The 23,115-nt window shown below is 44.0% G+C and overlaps 1 protein-coding gene and 1 long non-coding RNA gene across 6 annotated transcripts in view; one reads left to right on the top strand and one right to left on the bottom strand.

The window, feature by feature from the left end:
• Positions 1-2,662: 2,662 nt before the first annotated feature.
• LOC101700092 (glycine receptor subunit alpha-4) overlaps positions 2,663-23,115 on the top strand; it is a 26,459-nt gene continuing 6,006 nt past the window's right edge. For both annotated transcript variants that reach the window (XM_087196702.1, XM_004875091.3), the window contains exons 1-8: positions 2,663-3,092; positions 6,892-7,019; positions 7,259-7,326; positions 7,958-8,181; positions 8,319-8,401; positions 9,889-10,029; positions 13,453-13,667; positions 18,367-18,516. In XM_087196702.1, coding sequence (XP_087052828.1) covers positions 3,022-3,092; positions 6,892-7,019; positions 7,259-7,326; positions 7,958-8,181; positions 8,319-8,401; positions 9,889-10,029; positions 13,453-13,667; positions 18,367-18,516 — 1,080 coding nt within the window. In that variant the 5' untranslated portion in view covers positions 2,663-3,021. The remainder of the gene's footprint in view (positions 3,093-6,891; positions 7,020-7,258; positions 7,327-7,957; positions 8,182-8,318; positions 8,402-9,888; positions 10,030-13,452; positions 13,668-18,366; positions 18,517-23,115) is intronic.
• Positions 18,242-23,115, bottom strand: part of LOC110347512 (uncharacterized) — a 24,854-nt gene continuing 19,980 nt past the window's right edge. For all 4 annotated transcript variants that reach the window (XR_002392194.2, XR_015445596.1, XR_015445595.1 and 1 more), the window contains 2 exons: positions 19,099-19,217; positions 18,242-18,429 (listed from right to left, as the gene is read on the bottom strand). This is a non-coding gene — a long non-coding RNA (uncharacterized LOC110347512). The remainder of the gene's footprint in view (positions 18,430-19,098; positions 19,218-23,115) is intronic.

Below are 23,115 nucleotides of genomic sequence, written 5' to 3'. Positions count from 1 at the left end.
AGAAGGTGCTGAGTTTAACTTCAGAGTGTGGGCCTTCCTGGTAGTGCAGGAAACTCTTTGAGGTGTGTCAACTCCCAGCAGCAACTTACCTAGTTCTTTGTCCTCTTTCCTCCCTTCTTCACCTAAAGAGTCTGCTCCCAGTGTACCCTAGGAAAGCTGTATCTCTTCATCATTCCAGCCAGATATTTGCTCATTGCTGCAGCCTCTCACAAGAAGAGATCTGTCTTCCCACGATGCTGACCCTGCCATGCTCTCAGCACCCAAGGATCCCACGGGCACAAAGGAAGTGAAACCTGAGACAATGGACTAGTCCCCACGGGCCTACCCCTTCCATTACGAAGAATTCCATTTGACTGTGAGGCCATAAATCCAAGGGGCAAGGGCATAAAAACTGCTTCCTCATTTCTCCTTATTACTAATATCTCAGGCTGGTCTTCAAACTTACCATTCTTTTTTGACAGAGGGATGCAAAGGCAGTGAGTTTAGGGAAGTGTCACTGGGTGCTGGATGCATCTATTAACAAATGTCCCTTAATTGCCTGTAGTATACTGGGGATTTGGCAGATAATGTGTCTCTGCTGTCAGGGAGCTCTTGATAGATCAGGGGAGAGATGCACATAAGCTGGCAATTGTGGTAGTGTGACTATGATAAGAAGTGGGAAGAGAAGGGTCTTGGGAAAATGGAACAAGGGGGTCTTTTAATTCTGACTTGAAGGTGGTGAGGGCAGTTCAAGAAGTCTTCCTTGGCAAAATATCCAGAACTGGAAAGACAGAATAGTCAACTCTAGACACATCAGTGGAATAAGCAGAGTGACCAAGTCATGCAGGGTCATGGTGTGCAGCCTGAGAGCAATGGGGAACTGTTGAGACAGGGGAAGTGACACGATCAAAGTGATCAGAGTTGTCAGAGAAGGGATGTTACACAGAGGAGACAGTGCATCTCAGCACCTAGGCCTGAGCTCAGCCGTGAGAGGTTCTGTAAGGCTTGGTTCCTGCTCACAGAGTAGGTAGGGATTGTGATGCTTAAAGGAAACAAGGAGGAAGGGTAAGGAGGTGAAAGCGCAGCCAAAGATGTTTCTAGGATGATTAGTATTTTCCTTTCATAGGCGTTAGTTAAGGCTTATAATAGTCTCAGTCCCAAGTGTAAAATCTCAGCTCATTCATCAGTACTTCAGCAAGTATTCTTAAAAATTCTCTTCTCTCCCTTTCATTTGTGGTTTGAAAATTCTTCTTCCTTAGTGATAACACAGCCAAAAGGGACATGCTGCACACAAGTTCCACATGTTGATGCCTTGTTATTAATCCTTCTATATAGCCAGTGGGGTCCCAGATGCCACAAACCAATGGGTTCCAATGCCCACAAACCCCTCTCTGGCAAGGTTAGGGGAAGCCCCAGTCAGCTTAGGACTAATCCATGCAAAGTGGCACTGACTGCCCTCCCAACCCAGTACACACTCAAATTCAGGACACCTGGTAGGAGAGTTTCACTGAAGAACTGAAAATCCTTGGCTTCTCACTGCTATAATTTAGCAGAGAATGGAAGACTGAAGACATAGGAGAGCTAGAGAGAAAATGGAGGTAGAGAGAAAGTGATGGAGAAAAGAGAGGGAAACAGACACAGAGGATGAGGCACAGAGAAGAAACAGTGAGAGAGACTGAGCCAGAGAAAGGACAAATGAATGAAAACTTCAATGAGAGAGGAGAGGAGGGAAAAAGAGGGAAGGAAGAAGAGGCATTCTATAGCAGAGCTGTTTAGGAAAGTTTGAGGAAGGGTCAGGCAGGAAGAAACTGGAGCTGCTGAAGCACCTGGATAGGATAAGCAAATGTGCAAAGAGCAAAGGAGGACACCATTGGCTTCTTCTCTTCTCCATCTACAGCATCTACTATCTGCAGCCTCTCAGTCCCTGCTCCTTCCACCCCACAATTCCTCTGAAGCCAGCAAAAACTGTGGTGTCCCAGCCTTGCTCTGCCCTCCTGCTGTCCGGGACAGTGGTCTCTTCCCATGAGCAGGGTTGGGGAAGGGGTGTGAAGAAGGATTTTGAGAACTACAGAGAGCCCCAAGCTCCCCAGAGATGAAATGAGGGAGGGAAGCAGGCAGGAGAAAGAATGCATAGCTATGAGGATGAAGGGGGCTGGGGGTAAGCAGACTGGCAGAATGACAGAATGACAGGCAGGCTGACCACATAGGAGAAGGGCTGTGAAGTTCTTCTACCATCTATCCTCTGTGCCTCCATCCAGAGGATGGGGAAAAGCTGCCCCTGCCCTCAGCTTCTTCTTCACCTCCCCTCTTGGATCTGAAGCTGTCAGCTTAAGAAAACCCAGTGGCACTGCCTAACCCCTGTGAGGTCTTTTTCCTTCCTCATAAAAATCATTAGAACTTTACTGTTGGGCCCCAGCTTGGCTCTTGGCTAATAGGAAAGCTGTTGCTTGGGGGACAGCAGGGCCGCCTATGTGCACTCTTCCAGCTGGAGTGTTGGAGGCTGGACAGAACACCTCAGGCTCTCCCCAAGTGGCAGTGGCAGCCCAAGCTCCTCCCTGGCATGTGGCACACAGACAGGCTCTGAACCACACTCCAGTTGCTGGTGACTGTGCCTTTAAATTGCTTCTTTCAGAGGGTGCAACTAGGGGGAGGTGGGAGGGAAGGAAACATCTTCCTACTGGTCTCCCTCCTCCCTCCCTCCAAGACTCTCCAGGGTTTGGAGAGTGATTGCTGCCCAAAGAGAATCTTTTCTAGCTCCCTGGCGACAGGCCCTCCGCAGCCCAAGGCGAGCCTGAGCTGGAACCCCTAGGGTTATTTGTGTCAGGATCATTTCCAGGGGAATAGTTTTGGCCCCTAACTGGTAAAGACAGGGCAAAAGGGAAGAGACAGAAGAAGAAAGAGAGCACAACTCCTAACCCAGCCCCTTTGCTGATTGTGAGCAGCCCAAGTTAGAGGAAGGCACTGTACTTTTGGCATTCCTGCAGGGATATCCCCTTTCACCTTGGCAGTCAGGCTGAGAAAGGGCTCCAAGTTCCCCGTGGAATGACAACTCTTGTTCCTGCAACCCTCTCCTTCCTTCTTCTCTGGACCCTGCCAGGGCAGATCCTCCTCAGGTGAGCTGAGCGGGGGTGAGGAGGTGCATGCAAACACTGGTGGGAGCAGGGGACACCCAGGAGAGCTGGCACAGTTTCCTCTAAGTTTTCAGAAAGAACTCAGTCTGGAGGGCTCCAGGGGAGGACACATTCTTCCCCAATCAGGACCCAGGAGTTTTCCACTGGAGAAGTCAAAGACCCAGTGTGGTGGGAAGGCTTATGCATGGGTGAGAGTTTTCTGGGCTTCAGTAGGGGTAGGGATGGGTGGCTTGGGTAAGGGCTGGGTAGCTGAGCCCCAAAATGGAGGCCATCTGTCCTGTGAGCCAACTGTCTCCCTACCAGCTGGGTCACCTACTGCTCAGATCCCTAAAAATGAGAAAAACATTTCGTCAGCTATCTGCTCAAGAGGTTTCAGATAGCATGGGTTTGATATCAGAATGGAGCTAGGGTACCCAAGCCTTGTCCTTCTGCAATCATCCTGCCTGTGCACACATGGCTGCTAGCTATCCCTCAAGGGGCACTAAGTGGCAATAATTTCCTGGGCTTGTAGCCAAGGAATTCTTGGGGTTCCTTGTAAATGCCACCCTACCAATTGTTCCTTTCTTGTTAGACCAGGAGCCAGTCTAGGTTGACAGGTTGAGCAGAGCAGGAAGGATGGCCATAGCTTGGGCTGAGCTGGTCATAAGAAGAGCGCGTTCCAAGGTGGAAGGAGTGAGTGCCACCACAGCATCCTCCTTTTCTTCTTAATCCAAGGGGTACCCTAGAGCTCTTTGCCTCTGAGGAGCTTTCTGTCCCACTGGCTGGCTTTCAGGCAAAGATGCAGAACAGGACAGTAAACTGAGGAGCAAAAAGCAGCTCAGAGTGGAATGACAGCTCAGTTGGAATTGACAGGGGAATATAAACCAAAGAGGGTACCCAGCTGGACCTTGGTGGCTCTCCTGGAGAGGAAGGCTGACTCAAGGGCTAAGCTCCAGTGGCAGCATTCCCACTTGGGCTTAGGGACTGGAGGCAATTAGAGCAAGATGGGCCCTTAGAGAATCCTGAGTGCCAGTTTTGTTTTTTGTTTTGTTTTCTGGTACTGGAGATCGAACTTAGGACCTTGTGCTTGTGAGGCAGTCGTGATGCCTCTGAGCTAAATCCTCGGTGCTCCAAGTTGCTTATTGTATATATGGAAACTGAGGTTGAAAGAGGGGGAGAGACCTGTGCAAGACTGCTCAGATACCTAGTAGTGAAATTGGTTTTCCCCTCATCCAACCCCAGGGATTAGCATGAGAAAGAATGTCAGCTCTGGATCCTCCTAGGTCCTGCCAGTGTTTGGAAATTTCCAGGAATGAAAGAGAGAAAGAAATGGCTGTACACAGTGACACTAGTCACAGGTCCTCAGACAAGATGGCCCAGATGAGGGTACCACAACAGCAGTTGGGGATGAAGACAGCTGAACCCACAGTCTGACTGTGTCTAGTGGGACTAGTGGGAGAGGTCACCTGAGAGTGGGGCTAAAGACAGAGGGGGAAAGTCTGGTTTTTCCATGTATACGGGCATGTGACCTCTCGTCAGGCAGGTGGCAGGTGGCCAGCAGTAGCAGCAGCACCTGGCTAGCATGGACACCCTGTGGTGAAACCACAAACTTCTGCTTGCTCCAGCACCACCACCAGCCTCCTCAGATTTTCACAGATGGCTTAGGCTACCTGCTTTCATCACTCTTGCTGAGGCCCAGGGTGGTCTCCATGCCCAGTATAAGGGCTTCTTTTGCTTAGGAAACTCAAGGAGGCAGGATTTAAAGATGTCATAGTGGGGCTGCCATTGACTTTCCCCTATTCTGGTTCCTTGGCTGCTCACCCTGGGCTGCTTGCATCGTTTACTGTGGTAGACAGATTCAGTCTTGAAGTAAATAATTCTGGGTTTGAATCTTGGCTTTACCACTTACTAGCTATAGTCATGAAGTCACTTTACTTCACTGATCCTCAGTCTCCTCATCTAGATACAGTCAATTTTTCCACATCCATGGGTTCCACAACTGTGAGTTCAACCAACTGCAGATCAAGAATATATTTTTAAAAAACATTGCTAAACTGAGCAGAGTAATACATGCCTATAATCCAGCTACTTAGAAGGCTGAAGCATGATGATTGCAAGTTTGAGGCCAGCCTGGGCAACTCAGTGAGATCCTGTGTCAAAATAAAATTTAAAAAGAGGTGGGGATGTAGCTCAGTGACAGAGCACTTACCTAGCATGTGCAATATCCTGGATTCAATCCCCAGGACCATAAAACAAAATTGCATATATGCTAAACATCTTCATACTTTTTCTTGTCATTATTCCCTAAATAATACAATCTAACAACTATCTGTATAAAATTTACATTGCACTATGTTTTTAAGTAATCCAGAAATGATTTAAGTGCATAGGAGAATGTATGTATGTTATATGCAAATACTATTCCATTTTATATAAGGGACTTCAACATCCATATATTTTGGCATATATATATATATATATATATATATATATATATATATATATGAATGAACTGGAATCAATTCCCCTGGAACAAATGTAATATGGATAATCAGAAAGGACTGAGGTGAGTACTAAATGAGATAAGCTATATGATGTGTTTAGTATGATGCCTTTCATTTCTCTATTAGTGACTGTTTAGTCTATGGACTTTCTGGGAAAGAAAGGCCCACTAGCTCTAAGGAGACAAGGACCCACAAAGACAGTAGTCACTGTGCTGACTAGCCCCATGGTGCAGCAGCAGCCATGGGAGCAGTGGTGCTGGCTATCATGCTTGACACAGTTATGACAGCAGGATAGAGCAGAATGAAGAAGTCCAGGAGTCGAGCATGGTCTTGGTCCCGAGCTCTGCTCTTGCCCCCAAGGATTTGCTGAGCTCCTGGTCCCTGATCTATCTGTTAGCTGGTAAACTAGTAAGCGGACGTGTGAAAGGAGCTTTGCTATTCTTAGAGGGAAACTTGTCAGGGAAGAAGGAAGCTGGTTTCTAAGCCAGGCCAAAGCATACTGGCACCTGCCTCAAAATCAAGCTGTTAGCAGAGAAAAGATAGGAGTTAATCTTCTCAGCATTATGCGCCTACTGGGAGGCTCTTCCATGTCCATAGGGACCTCTTTGCTTAGACAGTTGAGTTTACCTGCCTGCAGTAGCCCAGAACAAAATCATATCTCAACAGATAGCTTCCTGCTATAAATACCGGAAGCCAAGCCTCTCTCCTTTCAGAAGCTGGATTCTAGATCCTGAGCAGTCCCACATGAAGCCCAAGCAATTAACACCAACTCTCAAGGATGCAGTTTGTCTCTGAGCCCTTCCCATCCTTGGCTAGGCCACATGAACAAAACATTACAAAACATTACAGTGAGATGTCACTTTTGAAAAGTGCTTTTTTTTTTTAGGGCTTTCAAAGCACTTTCAGGAAGAGAACACTGAATGTAGCCTAAGCCCAATATTTAAGTTCTAACCCTGTCACTCATTAGCTCTGAGATTTTAGACAAATAACTCACTTTTAAACCTCAGTTTTTCATCTGTAAAATGGAACAGTCTTCAATTCCATCTTACTGAGAATTGTGAGAGTAAAACGATCTAATCTATGTGAAAGCCCTTTCCTAGGACAATTGGTGAGTTACCATGTTGGCTTATGGCTCTTTTTTTGTTTGTCCTCATTTTGCACAATGGCATCCGGAGGCTCATTCTCTTATCCTCCTGCCTGATGAGAACAGCCAGAGGTGGATGGGGATGAGAATGGAGAGAGTCCGTGATAAATTCAGAATACAACTAGCCTCAGACCTCTTTACCTCTCCTGTCCAGGGCGACCTTGGCAAAAGATGTCAAATCTGGGACCAATGGGTCCCTGCCCATGTCCCCCTCTGATTTCCTAGACAAGCTTATGGGGCGAACATCTGGATATGATGCCAGGATTCGGCCCAATTTTAAAGGTAAGAAACATTCATCCTACATAAACTTCTCCTTCCTTGCCACTTTGGCAGCCTACTACCCACCCCTGCTCCTGTGGCCTGCCCCAAGGAAGGAGGCTGGAGGTCCAGGGCTAGTTCTTACATCTCCCTGTTGCCCATGGCCCTGTGTAGCTCACACTGGCTACTCCCAGCAGTGCCCTCACCTAAAACTCAGCGAGGGAGTCCTAGAACCTGAACAGGTTGTGCTCTACTACTTCTAGGCCCACCAGTGAACGTGACCTGCAACATCTTCATCAACAGTTTTGGTTCTGTCACTGAGACCACCATGGTAAGGGATCTTCCTTTCCCCCACTACAAGTCCAATGTGAATGGGGTAAGCTAAGAAGACAGCATTTCCTCCTCCTGTTACCCTCTTCTTGTTTCAAGGTCATAGCTAAAGTCATAGGATATCTGATGTTATTCAATGAGAAAATATTTTCCCTAGTCCCAGACTTCCACTGCTAAAGACAGACGAGGCTCAGTACCAGAGATCAAATGTGTAGTAGCTTGATGCAGAGAAGTCTTTGAAATCAGAGAAACTTGGATTCAAATTCTGACTCTATCACTTAATAGCTGTGTTGAGCAGATTTACCTAAATCTATTTTGATCACAGTTTCTCATCTGTAAAATTGAGATTATGATGGCACTGTCCTCACAAGACTCGTATGAGATTTAAACAATATGATACATACAAGAAAGCACTTAGAGATTGGCACACAGTAGGTACTTAAATAGATGCCTTTTCCCTTCGTGTTTTTGCTATATCAGTCCAAGGTAGCTCCTTCTTCAGCAGAAAATATTTACTACTCCAAACACATGGCTCCTAGCATTTCCTCCTCACTGCCCTCTTACCCATGTAGACTTGCTGGACCCCTGGTAATAGCACTACCTGTGATAGAACAATCTCTGTACCTTCCCAGGACTACTGGGTAAATGTCTTCTTGAGGCAACAGTGGAATGATCCACGCCTGGCCTACCAAGAATATCCTGATGACTCATTGGACCTTGATCCTTCCATGCTGGACTCTATCTGGAAGCCAGACCTGTTCTTTGCTAATGAGAAAGGGGCCAACTTTCATGAAGTGACTACAGACAACAAGTTGCTGCGCATCTTCAAGAATGGGAATGTGCTTTACAGCATCAGGTACACCTGGTGGATGGCCAGGAGAGTTTATGTCAAAAGGAACAAGCCAGATGGAGGCTGAAGGGTGGGAGGAAGGTCCCCATTGTAGTGCTAAACCCCAGTAAGCTGATGTCACTTTTTCTTATTGTTCCTCCCAGATTGACCCTCATGCTGTCCTGCCCAATGGACCTCAAGAACTTCCCCATGGACATCCAGACTTGCACAATGCAGCTGGAAAGCTGTAAGTATCTGTAGAGTCACAGAACAAGGCCTGAAAAACAGCTAGTTAACCCCAACCCACGATACTCTAGACAGGAAAAGGGCCACTCAGAGTGGGGAGGGACTTATCCAAGTACACACAGTCAATTCTTGGCAGAGATGAGAGTAGAAGCCATGGTTTCCTGATACCCAACCTAGTGTGTTTTTCCATCCCCATACTGTTTGTTAGCTTGGCTGTTTCACAGTGGTGAGGCATGGGAAGTACCAAATGTGCTTGTGCTGTTGGGGGCAGGGGTGATTTGAAGGGCTCCTTCTCTGTCCAAGTTTATGTTCTCTCTTACAGTGCATGAAGTAGTTTTTCCTTATTTCCCGAGTTAAGACATTGAAGGTGCTCATAAAATGCCAGTGTTGGATAGGGCACAGAGATTCTTTGAACTCTAATTCCTCATGAACACAGATAAGCATTCTAGAGAAGAAATAACAGTTCCAAGCAGAGGACTGTGCCTAGAGAGAAGTCAGACAAAGACTCCTCTATAACAGAGGTATCAGCCTATATGGACTACCCAAAGTACAGAGGAACGAAAGGATGGCAAGCCCGGGCCATCACCTATTTCTGTTCCTTCTCCATTTCCTGAGTGAAGTGAGACTGCAAGATCAGGAGATATCCACAAGGTCCTCAGAAAAGGAGGCTTATAAGACCATTTTAGTATATAATAACCATGTTGCACAGAACATGTCCTATGGTCATCTCCTTAAAGTTCATAGACCACTTTCACATCCAGGCTTCCATTACCCTTCATAACAGCTTTGAAAAAAATGGTAGAGCAACTACTATTATCCCCATTTTACAGAAGGGGAAGTGACTTACCCACAGTCACACAGCTCCTTTGGGTCAAGGCCCTACAGTGCTTTTTTCAGCCTTGGTAATTCTGCTCCCATCTCTCCTGTGAATGTTTCCACATTTAGCATGAGCCTTTATGAACTGCTGGCTAGGAAGTCACTTGGCATGTTCAGATATTAACTCTCAGTTTGTCCCAATTTAAGGCCCTGGGTAGGAATCTGTGGTATTCACATTGTTGCATGCATGACTGGCAGGATATAAATAGCTCTTTCTTCCCTGAGGTAAAGAGACAGAATCCCCGGTTCTGAGGTTGGCTAAGCATGTGGTTGGTACACATGCTTATTCCTTTGGGCTTCCTGCTGGGGTCCCTGACATTTTTCCAACCCTCTTGGCCTTCCTTCTAGATCTGCCAGAATAATTTATTTTTTAACCTTTCTTAAGCCTGAAAACTGGATAGAAGATGAGTCTGGAGTCATCTCTCTTAGGATAGGCTCATGAGACAAGTGACCAAGTACTGTCTTTAGACGTTTCCCTTTCCAGGAAGAGCATCCAGTTTCTAAATCTCAGGCCTTACTCCTGATTTGTTCTCTTCTGCCAGTTCTAACTCTACCTCTACCCCTACCCAACACCCACACTCTACAGCTCTCTGCAATCTCTGTCACTTGCAGTTGGCTACACCATGAATGACCTCGTGTTTGAGTGGCTGGAAGATGCTCCTGCTGTCCAAGTAGCTGAGGGGCTGACTCTGCCCCAATTTATCTTGCGGGATGAAAAGGATCTAGGCTATTGTACCAAGAACTACAACACGGGTAAGAACCAAGCTCTTTGCTGGCTTTGAGGCATAGAAGGGCCTCCAGATAGGAGGCAAAGAAACAAGGCAACCATCCTCTATTAAAGTTCCAATCCAGGGAAGATAAGATGTTGCATGCTTTGTACACTTTATCTCATAACTTATGACAATAGTGATTATCAACACCATTTTCAGAAAGACAGCATAGAGGTTCCAAGAGGTTAAGTCAATTGTCCAAGTCATGCAACTAATAAATGACAAATTTGGAATTCAAATCCAGATCCAACTCCAAAGCCCATGTTCTTGTCCCTTTCACATGCTGTAGAGAGAATAACCCTGCACAATGAGTGGCACAAGTCCCACTCTTTGTTGGGCCAAGTTTGTTTGAGAGGTGAGAAATCCAATTCTAAGAGTAGTAAATGGCTGTGCTGAACTGGGAAGGAGCAGGCCTGAAGGCAGCAGCCAGCGTACCATCTGTACCTTACTCTGCTACCAGTGTCCAACTCTCCAGAACCAGCCTGTTTTCCCAGCCCGAAACCTAGGCCAGCAAGTGGAGTGGGGCTGCTTTTCCAGCCTGAGAATCTGCCCTCTGCAGCTTCCCTAAGAGTTGTTTGTTCCTCTTCCTCGCCAGTAATTTGACTGTGAGGAGGTGGAACGCTGAGATACAGGCAGCAGTCTAAAGAGAGGGAGATCCTGAGTCTCTCCTATGGTGTGCTGACATATTTTAGGTGCTTCTCATGCACATGTATGTGCATATATGTGGGGGTGTAGGGTTGTGGGGAGTGGGTAGAGGAATAGTTCATTGAATTTAGAAAATGCAGATGGGAATAGAAATTGGAATAATCTTATGGAGGAAAAATTGACGATTTATATGTAGGGCAGTGGTTTTCAAACTTCGGTATGCAATATATCCCCCTGGAGAGCCTGTTAAAATGTTGATTTTACCTCTCAGAGACTCTGAGTATACATACCAGGAGTGATGCCTATAAATTTGCATTTTGACAAACATCTGGACGATTCTGATGCAGGTGGTCTAGGAAACATGGTATTGTGAGGAACTTTATAGTCTAGAAGCTTCATTTGCCCCCCTATTTTCTCCTATCCAGGAGCTACTTAGAATGTATAATAAGTAAATATCCCAAAATATCACATTGACTTTAGACCACAAGAGGGCTGCTGGGTCACTGTTTATATTACCAAAACTTAGAATTATTCCAAATATCTACCTGTAAGGGCAGAGGTTAAGTAAATTAGTGTTCTTACTTGATGCAATTATGTGCAGATTTTAGAAAGGATGCTTGCAAGGCACTCATATCCACTCGAGTAAATATAACTAAAAAAAAAAGGTAAGATTCAGAGTTGTATACACAGAATGATTATATTGTTATGGAAGAACAAACCAAAAATGTGCATTTAAAAATCCTGGAAGGCGGCTTTTGTGGCTTTCCTCACAATAGCCCACCCTGCATCCTCTAGGGTGTACTTTTACCTTGCTTTTCCTTTTTTACTCAGCCCAAGCTCACTCTATAGAGCTAGTTTCTCCCTCACTCTTCACTTTTGCTTTTTCAAATAAACTTTGTCACTGCTTAAAAAAATCCTAGAAGGTAATACTAGCACTAAATATTTCTAAAGTGTTGTGATATAACAGATGAGAGTAAGAACTTTGGAGTCAAAAAGACCCAAGTTTGAATTCTGGCTTCACTATTTACTAGTTACAGGCCCTTGTTTTAATACTCCTATCTTTAAAATGGGAGATCATGACATTATCTGCCTCAGAGTTGCTATAGGATGAAATGAGATAAAGTATATAAAGTCAGGGCACTTAGTAGAGATTTGATAAATGTAAGCTTATGAATATTATTTCTCCTTTTTTCATTTTTTCTATAATAAGCAAGGGTTAATTTTGTAATTAAAACCAAAGCTACAAAAAAAGAAGGAAGAGAAAGATAACATACATACTTAGTAAATGCATGCCACAGCAAGAAGCCTGTGGTGGCATGAGGTGGGGTAGACCCAGGGAACAATAGGAGGTAACAGTGTCATGCAGCATGTCAGAGCCTTGAGCAGGCATTAATAAAATCACTGGTCTTGAAGAATTAGGTAAGCCTAATAAGAATAAGCCTAGACTAAAATAAAATAATACACAGTCGACTCTCAATATCCACATCCAAAGAATCAACAGACTACAGAACAAATCTATTCATGGAAAAAAAAATTGTATCTGTGCTGAATATAAGCAGACTTTCCCCCTTGTAATTATTCTTTATTGTTTGTTTGTTTGTTGCGCTTGAGACAGGGTCTCACTGTATAGTCCAGGCTGCCTCAGCCACCCAAATTTTGGCGTTATAGGCATGTGCTACCACACATGGCTGTAATTATTCCTTAAATAATATAGTATAACAACTATTTACACAGCATTAACATCTTGATATTATAATATAGAGATGATTTAAAGTATACAGGAGGATGTACATAGGTTATATGCAAACACTACCCCGTTTTATATATAAGAGACTTGAGAATCCAGATTTTGGTATTTGCGGAAGGGTCCTGAAACCAATCCCGCACAGATACTAAGAGATGACTACACACATCCTCTCTTTTATGTATGCCTCTGCTTCTGAGGGAAGCTGCAAACTGCTGTTTTCTTAGCCTTAGAGCTATGGGAGGCAGGGTAAAATGAAGATTGCTGGTAGTGGAGGCAGAGCACTTGTGCATGGGCCAGTGCACTTTTTATTGATGGAATAGAATGCTATTGCCTAATGCTCTACAGGAACCCACTGCCCACTGTCCAGAGCTGGTCTCTGTTGGGTACTGTTTCCTAATGTTTGCTATCTGGCTCTTCTCACTTGTCTAAGACATAGGCAGTGTTCACCACAGCATTGTTGTGGGAGAGCTTCTGGGGTACTAGCAAGAGCAAACAAGGCTGTTCAGATGAGTCTGATTGTTCTGTTAATAATGATATAACAATAGTAATAGCTCCCTGTGTACTCACCACCTCAAATATATTGTCTCCCTTAATTTTTTCAAGGTCTCAGTGATAGACTTGATATTGTCATTACTGCTTTATAGGCAAGGAAACTGAAAGCTTGGGTGTTTTCCTCAGTGTCACACAGATAATAAATGAAAGGTTCAGGATTCAAATCCAGGCAGTCTTACTCTGGAGATCGCTTGCTCTTTATCTTTTTGGTGTGCTATCACTTTAAAGACCTGCTAGAAGCTGAACTGCTGAGAGAAAGAGGGAAAGTCCTTTATGGCTGCTCTGAGAGCTTTCTTAGTACATACATGGCCACTACCTGGGGTCATTTTGAAAGGCTTCTTTATTGGCCCTAGTGAGGTGCTCAAAGGTCAGCCAACAGATAGGGCTGCCCTGGTCCTGCCCCCTCAGGCTCAGCTGCCAACTGAGGACCTGGGGCCTCATTCTTCACCTCTTTCTTTTCAGGGAAATTCACCTGCATCGAGGTAAAGTTTCACCTGGAACGGCAGATGGGCTACTATCTGATTCAGATGTACATCCCTAGCCTACTCATCGTCATCCTGTCCTGGGTCTCCTTCTGGATTAACATGGATGCTGCCCCTGCCCGTGTAGGCCTTGGCATCACCACCGTGCTCACCATGACAACCCAGAGCTCTGGCTCCCGGGCCTCTTTGCCTAAGGTGAAGAGACATGCAAGGGAACCTGCCTGCCATCGAGCTCCCCATTTCCCATTCATCCCATGCTCCTTCCTGCTCACCATTTGCCTTAGATTTAGAGTTGAGAAGAGCCAATGAGCAAGAGCAAATATCTGACATTCTCTCTTCCCCCACAACACTGCTATAACACCACTAACAATGTGGGGGCTAAGGTTAGGGGTGCTGTCTAGCTAAGGAATGAGTAGAGACAGTACCTTACTTACCTTGACTTTCTTTGGGAAATAATCAGCATGTCCAAAATGAAAAGACCCTTATCAAACAGAAAGTCTCACTCCTTCAGGCACAGATTAGAATACAACCCAGGGAGGTAAAATGACCTTCTCAAGGTCATGTCCCACCAGAAATAACCAAGGAAATATCAAGATTTTGAGCCAACTTCTGTCCTTTTGCTTTATCAGATGTAAGGTACTATTGCAAAGCACTCTAGATACAGTATTCTTTGGGGATGCAAAAATTTTGAGGTAGCAAATAGCAATTAAAGCCAGTAGACTCTCATCATCTGGGGCCTGCTGATGTTTTGATTATGCAGAAAGATTTGTGCTGATGAGACTAGTAACAGTTCTCCTAGCCTCAGGTCTTTATGTAGGGAATTTGGGGGTTACTTCAAAGTCCTTAGTCAGCAAGGCTCAGAGCAAATCAAGGAGACTATTAATTTGTTCAGTCAATAAATAATTATTGAACATGTACCATGTACCAAACACTTTTCTTAGTCATAGAGGAATAATGGGAAGCAAAGCAACATAGTTTCTTGTTGATCTTGCAGTGAACATGTTTTCTCTTGCTCTGATTTGTTAAGAACCAGGCCCCCATCTTTCGATGCATGATCCTAATAAGACTTTTTACTAGGGACTTAAGCAAGGGGTAATCTGCAACATCTATGATGAATTTCTGAATTTTCTATATGGGTGAAGCAGTGGTTAAATGTAAGAAAATAAGTCAGGCCTATTTGGGTTTAAATCTTAGCCTCATAGTGTGACCTTAGGTAAATTCTTTAACCTCTCAATTTCTTTGCTCGTAACAAAGGAATAAGAATGTTACCTCTACCATAGGGTAATTATGAAAAATAAGCAATGTAAAACTATACAGGACAGTGTTTGGTACATAATAACTGCTCAATAAATATTATAATGATCAGGTATCAGAGTTGAAAGCAGTGAGTGCTGGATCTGGGACTAAAGCAGCTGGTATTGTCCCCAATTATTTTTGATTTGGTGGGAAACCTTTGAGGTATTCCAAATCTCTTTAGGGCAAAACAGTGACAATACTCAGATGAGGATCAAGTGTCCAAGAAGTTGTTGGGGATCACTTCCTGTAAATATGTTTTATAGGTGGATGGGAATATTGACAAAGCTCTGATGAAGCCAGACTGACTTAGGCAGGTCAGACAGGGATGTGATGGCTGTGTTATGGTAGTGGCCTTGCATGGAGACTAGGGGCAGAAAAGTAATTTTGCACTAAGAACCGTGTCCCAGTTTATTGCCACTGCCATGCACAGAGAGTCTTCTGTAACTCAGGGAGATAGAACAAGGAATTTATGCCTTCTTCTTGCCAAAACTTTTCCTTTTCTAGTCCCCTCTTGTGAGTTAATATTATCCATCTTCTCCCAGGAATCACTTAGTTTCCTCATTTGGAAAACAATGGACTTTGTTGGGAGGTTGTTTGTTTACAACATTTGGCATCTCCTCATCAGATTTTAATGACTTTTTTTATGGCCTCATTGGCCAGTAAGCAAAATACCCAAGCATGTACCCCAAATTAAATACCCTCATTAGCCAGCCCCATAAAGCCAGGGACTCAGTAAGCCAGGGAGCTTCTGCTCACTCAAATTTGTGCAACATCAGGAGCCCCCAGGAAAGACATAGGGCAAAACCAGGGTTTTCTGAAAGCCATACCAGTCACTCTCCCAGTACTTTATTGTCCAGGATGAGAGTGGCAGGGGCTTGCTTTGTAAGAGAACTCAAATGGAGTGGCTATTCCCCATGTTCCCAGGAAACCAATCTTCTTTGCCCCTATGAGGGACCCCAAAGGCACTGATCATTCTCTTTGCCAGGCCCCTGATCTCCACAACTTCAAGCAGCTCAGAGGAAAATGGAAGGACTAAATGGAAATTTCTACCAGAAACTGGCCTAAAGTTACAGCAAGGAGGAAAGACCTACTTTTCTCCAGATGCTATGAGCTCTTGAGACAAGTAATGACAAGAGGGCAGAGAGAAGTAGAATCCAGCACTGACAAACATATTACTAAACCACTCATCTTTTCACTCATTCAAAGAATATTTACTATGTTCTAGGCACTTAGCTTGGTATTGGCAAATAGAATAATGAATAACACAGAAACAGTTCCTGCCATGGAAGAGTTCACAGGCTAGTGGAGGAAATGGCCAGGTGGGTGATGGATACTAAGAAAGTAAGGTAGCCTGGGTACATACAGCAGGACAACCAATATAGACTGGGAAAATCAGGGAAGGCTTTCCAGAAGATGTGGTATCTAAAGAAGAAGCTGAAGGATAAGGAAAAGTTATCCAAGTAAAGGAGGAAAACGGGAAGGGAGATTGGCTTCTTGGAAAACTGCTGAAGTAGCTCATCATCGGCAGGGTCATAGATTGTAAGGGGCACAGTGAGGCATGAAGTATGCCAAGGCTAGATATCATAGTAAGTGGAACATTGATGGACTAATAAGGGTAATGGAGAAACACTGAATGGTTATAAGCAGGGGATTAATATGATCAGGTTTCTATTTTGAAAACAAAACTCTGGCTTCTGTTTGGAGAACAGATTAGAAGTGGCAAGAATAGCTGCTGGGAAACCATTTAGGAAACTGCTGTAGTCCTTTAAACGAGGTAGGATAGTGAGTAGATGGATTCTGGAGACTTTTTTTCATGTATTATTGACATATTAATCATGAACAAGGCCTTCTGCCTGGTACTTATGATATCCTTTCCATTGATGGTCCAAAACCCTTCATGACTCTCATGTAATTAACTCACTGATGTTCACTGCAGTATTTGACATCCCTGGGGGCACAGTGGGACCAGGAGATTGAGCATGAAGTAGGATGCCTTCTTAGTAGGTAGCAATTAGAGACACCAGGGGATGCCTAATCAAAGCTGCCTTGTAACTCACAACTATGCTTTCAACGGAATTGCCCTAAAAGTAGAGCAGGATTTCTCAATCTTCGCACTTCATGTGCCATTTGGGGTGGATAATTTGTGTGTGCAAGCATGCAGGCGTGTGAGTGTGTGTGTGTGTAAGAGGGAGGGGCTATGCATTGTAGGATATTTAGCAGCATCCCTGTCCTATACACATTAAATACCAGTAGCCACTACTACCCAAAAATTGTGTGACCAAAAATGTCTCAAAATATTGTCAAATGCCCCTAGGGGTGGGGCAAAGTTTTCCCCATTATGAACCACTAAGGTAGAGGCTGGTAGTATAGCTCAGTAGTGCAGTGCTTACCAAGCATGTGTGAGGACCTAGGTTGGAGCTACAGCACCAGGAAAAAAAAATGGCTAAGGTACAAAACTTATCCAGTGAAACTTTCTCCTTACTTAGGATCCGCAGCACCACACTCAACCCCGCCCAACATAGCAGAAGCTATGAAAGAAGTCATGTGTCATGCACTCATCCTACTCCTGCTAGGGAGCCTTATACAGTAAGCTCACCATTATGCAGGGAGTCAATAAGGAAGTGAAGAATCTCATAAACCTGAGCTCTGTCTCTTCTTCCTGACCCATTTTGCTGCAACCCTGTTCCAGGAAAGGTCAGTGTTCAACCTTCAGAAGGGAAGTGGGAAAGAAAACCACTTAATAGCTGCCAAAGCAGGTAGTGAGAGACTACTAGGGACTGGATATGTGGATGTCAAGAGGGCCTTGCAATTTGGTGAGTATCTTGATGCTTAGTGAGTGGTATTCCCTCAGGAATATGCCCTGTTCTCCCTTCCAGGGTGAGAGATGATGTTGTCCCAGCTTACTGATGAACTCCCTTACTTAGCAGGGACTCTTGCAAAGAGCAGCAAGGAAAACTGCAGGGTCAAGGGGAAAAACAGCAAGTGGAGGAAGGAAAGGAAGGAGCTCTTAGTCTGTCTGCGAGGCTGTAGCCTAGGAAAATGGCAAAGGCACTGGATTGAGAACCCAGAACCTCCAAGTCCTAATGCCACCTTTTTACTGGGTGATCTTTGATAAGACTCTTTCTCTTTGAGCTCTAAGTATCTTCATGTGTTTCACATGGGAATCATGAACCCTACCAATAACTACCATGACTGTGAAGACCCAAGGGGATAACAGAGAATAAACAAGGCAGTGTTCATGATCATTGCTATTTATTGAAAGAAAAGTAGCAGAAGAAAACAAGAATGAAAAGAATAATAAGAATCAGAAGCAGAAATGTAAAAAGAATAAAAGAAGAAAAGAAAAAAAGTATAGGGAAGAAAGACAGATAGAAGTGGAGGGTGGAGAGTGCAGAGAGTTGAAGGATGATGGGTAGCCTGATGTTTATGACATGAGCGGTCAGATAATGAGACAAACCACGGAAAGCTTCTTTAAAAACGAGAAAAGAATCAGGATAAAGCTGAATAACAGCAGGCAGTTGAAATGGGCTGGATATCCATTCGACTGGCCAGGGAAGGACTCCAAGAAGGCTGACTGCCCTGTTGATGGATGTTGCAGGTGTCCTACGTGAAGGCAATCGACATCTGGATGGCTGTGTGTCTGCTCTTCGTGTTTGCTGCCCTGCTGGAGTATGCTGCTGTCAATTTTGTCTCTCGTCAGCATAAGGAATTCAAGCGACTTCGAAGAAGGCAGAGGCGCCAATGCATAGTGAGTATAGCAGGGTATGGGAGCTTCCTTTTTCCATTAGACTACTTCCTCCCTACTACTTCTCCCACAAACCAGGACGCAACCCAAGGCTGCAAAGAACCCCAATTTTAGTTCTAGGCTGATCACAGTTAGCTAAGTACTGTAACCTCTTTAGCTCTATTTCCTTATCTCTTAATGGGACATTAGCTCCTATAAGGTGGTGCAGTAGAGTGGTTAAGAGTGTGGATTCAGTGTCTGGTACGTAGTAAGCACTGAAAATATGTTATCCAGATTTAGAACATTATTAAGTCAATTCATATGACATTGCTTTGATAAGTAGTAATTATTGTATTTTGGTGTATCCACACACAGAAGGAACATACCCTAGTCTGTCCTACACTAACTGATGGTTAAGAAGTCAAGACAGGGCCGGGGATTTAGCTCAGTGGTTTTGTCGCCTGCTGCGCAAGCGCGAGGACCCAAGTTCGATCCCCAGTACCAAAAACCAAAAACAAAAACAAAAAGAAGTCAAGTCAGACATGAGGGTGCCTTTCTAGGGGAGGATCCCCATAACTAAGATGGAATTGAAAGACTACTACTTGCCTCTTCTGGTTGTTGGGTTTCCTGATCTTCATTGGATGTATCAGAGTTGTTTGGCTTAAGCTGTTGTTCCCCCTCATTCTTGTTGGATAACCTCATTTCTTCTACAGTAGAGTGATCACCTGGAAAAATATAAGAGGAAGTGTGTTGTCATGACAACAGAGGCAATTTACTCTCAGTTGCCCAGACAATAGGTGTAAGTTGTCATGACAACAGAGATGACTGGGCTACCCTCACAGAAACAAGCCTCCCATTATGAGCAAAGCAGAAAAAAACCTTTACTGAGCTACATACTAGTTACTTAATCTCCAGAGACACAGAGTTCTGGTCTGTCTTGAGTTCTGACTCCATGTTTTTTGCCTAATCCAGAGGCTTTAAAACCAAAAAGGCAAGCACATAATGATCTCTGGGGAATAGAAAACTCATTGTTAAAATCCTGGCTCTAGGGGCTCTAGTGGTAAAGCACTTGCCTAGCATGCATATAGGCCCTGGGTTTGACCCTCGGTAACACAGGGGAAAAAATCCTGGTTGTAGCCTCTCTGAGCCACATCAGGACAAGGACTCTTCCTCTTCCTAAAACTCCATTTCTTACTTCAGCTGTTGCTGGGGCACTTCTACCATATGTCCACATTAATAATATCTCACAAACTATCTATATGGTTTCATGCCCCTTGTAAGTTCCTTCTGCAGAGGACAAGGCTGGTGTCTCATATTGGGATTTATCTGTATTTGTCAACTCTTGCCTTGTTGTAGTCCTTTAGGTGGGCCCTAGGTGGCAAGCCCTCTAGTGGATTTATCTACAACTGGATCTCCTTGGGTATTAAAAACTGAGTACTCATTCTTTAAGAGATCTGAAAGCTTTTCCTATCCTATATTGAGAGTTGGGAAAAATACAGAGAGAGCATTGACAGTGGGAAAGGAAAGAAATTGCTTTCTTTTCTAAGCTAACTGTCCCATCTCTTACTTTAGTTGAGTAAAATCTGCCTGAAATTACCAAAATCTTGTTCTTATAGGGATTTTGATCTTGGTACCTTCTTAATGCCTACCTTGGAAAAGAAGAGCAAGTTGCAAACGGGTCCAGAGTCCTTACATCAGCTCAACTGCCTGTGTGGTTGTCCCAGGAATGAAAGACTATAGAGCTACTCTAAGATGACACTAGGCCCACCTCCTTCCCTACACTCATCCAACCCCCAACTGCCCACAGCCTGTCAGCTTCTGGTCATATATAGGTTGATCCTGAGCTCATAATGGAGCCTTGTCATAACCAGTGCTCAGTTATTACAAAAGTCTTAACAGCAGCCCAAGCCTCACTTAGGACCTTGGGGCTACATGAAAATGGATTGAGGCTTATTATTAATGTGAATAAAACCTGAAAATCAAACCTGTGCCATTAATCATATCCCTTGTCCAGTCTCCTTAAAGCTACTGCCATCTCAGCGAAACTGTAACAGGAATCCTGGCGGCACTAAGCAGACTAAACAAGTTCATCCATTACCTGAACCTCTCTCTGGGCCTCACTATTCTAGCTAGAGATGCAGAAGTCTTCAGTCTGAGAGGAGCCCTTGGCGTGGGGGTCAGTTGATTTTCAGGGAGCCCTTATCCAAGAGCAAGATAGAGGAGTATTCTAAGAGCCAGCTAGTTATTCAATCAGGGCCAGGCTTAACCTTTTTCTTCAGTAACCTCTCCTGAACCAGCCATCTCTACTATATGGTGGTCTCCTTCCGTGTCACAGTTTAAAATGGTTATGTTTTTTCCTATTTGCTTACACTTTGTCTTTCCAGCTAGTCTGTAAGATTCACGAGTGAAGCTCTCTTTTGTATCACTTCAGCAGGGCCTTAATACCAAGCTCAGAATATAGCAGCCACGTAACCCAGCCTACCAACTTTGGCTGACTGGCAAGGGCTCTCTATCAAACTGGACAAAGAGGAAACCTTGCCATTGTCAAGAGAAAAACATGAGAACTAAGAGAAATTTCAAAATACTGCCATGTGTTCCTGGTGGCTTGGTCCTTGAACCCTATTCACCTTTCTCTATCTTTTATCCAGCCCCTCCTCTTATTTCTAATCTCTTTTCTTCTTGCCACTCTTACTTCTATACATGTTACTCTTTCCCATCTCCACACCTCACTCCCTACTGTGCCTTTCCTCTCCAGCTTGGTTTTTAGAATATATATTCTCCCAGCTTCTCAGCTCTCCTCCCCTATACACAGCTAGAAAAAATAAAGTTCTACTTCATAGCTATGTAAGTTGTGTTTAAGACTCCACTGTGACTTTCTAACATCCATCCATACATATATACACACACACATATACACACACATGTGCAGGCACACAAAAGGAAACAGAATTTGGTCTATATAGATGATACCCAAATCCAGGACCCCCCACCCTTGGATTTCAGGCCATTCACCTTTTGTCTCCCAACTACAAGAGATTCATATTAAAATGAAAAACAGCCTAGAGCAGCTTACTCTATTGGCCGTATTTTCTCTCCTGTTTGAAATGGTTTTTTTCTAGCCTGGGAAATATTTCCAGATAATTCCCTTCAGATTTACTGTGATGGGAGAAAAGGGGAAATAATTGTATCTATAGAAATAGACATAGCAGTAGGATCCAAGTTTCTCTTTCAGAGTATTTTTTTTCAAATATGTACTATATCTTCTACAGGGGACAGATGAGCAGTGGAAAACAAAGTAATCTGAGGGAACCTGAACTGGAAAGCAAGAGAAATTCCTTGGGAGATAATATGCTTGTCTCTGTTTCTTTATCTCTATAATGGGTCCAGCAAACCTCTTCTGAACAAAATGTATAAAAATGAAGGTTTTTGGTGAAAGAAGCTATGGGAATAGCTTTGAGCAAAGAGCTAAAGCTGCCCCACTACAACTATTCAGGTTCAAAGTACATCCACAATAGTCAATCGCCTCTGACCTGCACGCATATAACTCTCTCTACAAAAACTGTAACAAATCAAGGAGAGGGCAGCAAAGCTATCTGGTGAGCAAACACGGATTCTTTTCTATGCCAAAAGTATCACTCCCTTTCTAGAGGCCAAAGGACATCGTGGCATTGTGCAGAGTGGGGCAAGGAGTAATTTTGTTTTCCTGCCAAGTACTTTGTAATTCAGTGAAATTCTCTTCTGAGGACACTCTTCTGTTTGAGACCCTAAGAGGATGTTGGCTTCACAAAAACAATAGGCCAATCCTTTTCCTTTATTCTGAAGCACATGGCTCATCAGTCCATACACTCATTCAACAGATACTATCTATTGAGTGCCTGTCAGGTTCCAGGCACAGTGCTAGGCACTGGGGATACAGCAGGAAATTAGACCACCGTCCAAGTTTGTACTGTAAGTCCACAAGCAACAGAGGAGGGATAGAATCTGCTGGTGAAATTCTGGCCTGAGTTTGCCTGTCCCTGGTGACTGTTACCAGGCCTACCCTCATGACAATTCAACTTCTGGTGATGCAATAATCAAGGGTTACAAGGACATACCACACCAATACCTAATCTATGAAGCTTCTTTTCAATGTGCCACTATAGCTGCAGAGGCCTCAGTATAAGCATCCTATGATGCACAGTATTTAAAAATGTCATATCCATACCATATACATATATGTTAGTGCTAGAATTTTTTTTTTTTGGTACCGGGGATCGAACTCGGGACTTCCCACTTGCCATATACATATATCTTGTTCTTACCCTTTATAGTAACTACCTAAGGTAGCTGTAGAGTAACTAACTGGGTTGTTTTTGGAATTCTCCAGTTTTAGCACTGAAAGACTCAAGAAGCCCCTTGATTCTGGTTCTGGAAAAACCAAGACATTTTACAAGGGGACATTTTATTTTGATTTCTTAGCGTAAGTTTTCATTCCAAAACCTTCAATAATTCAAAAATTGTAACCATATATATATATATATATATATATTTTTTTTTTTTTTTTTCTTTTGTACTGGGGATCGAACTCAGGGCCTTATGCTTACAAGGCAGGCATGGTGCCACTGAGCTAAATCCCTGGCCCTG

Source organism: Heterocephalus glaber, unplaced genomic scaffold, assembly GCF_053883595.1.
Source record: "Heterocephalus glaber isolate CG9 unplaced genomic scaffold, H.glaber_assembly_v1.0 deba00001613, whole genome shotgun sequence".
In the NCBI taxonomy this organism is placed as follows: Eukaryota; Metazoa; Chordata; class Mammalia; order Rodentia; family Bathyergidae; genus Heterocephalus; species Heterocephalus glaber.
Note: the sequence above shows the minus strand (reverse complement) of the source record. Positions and strands in the feature narration are given on the sequence as shown.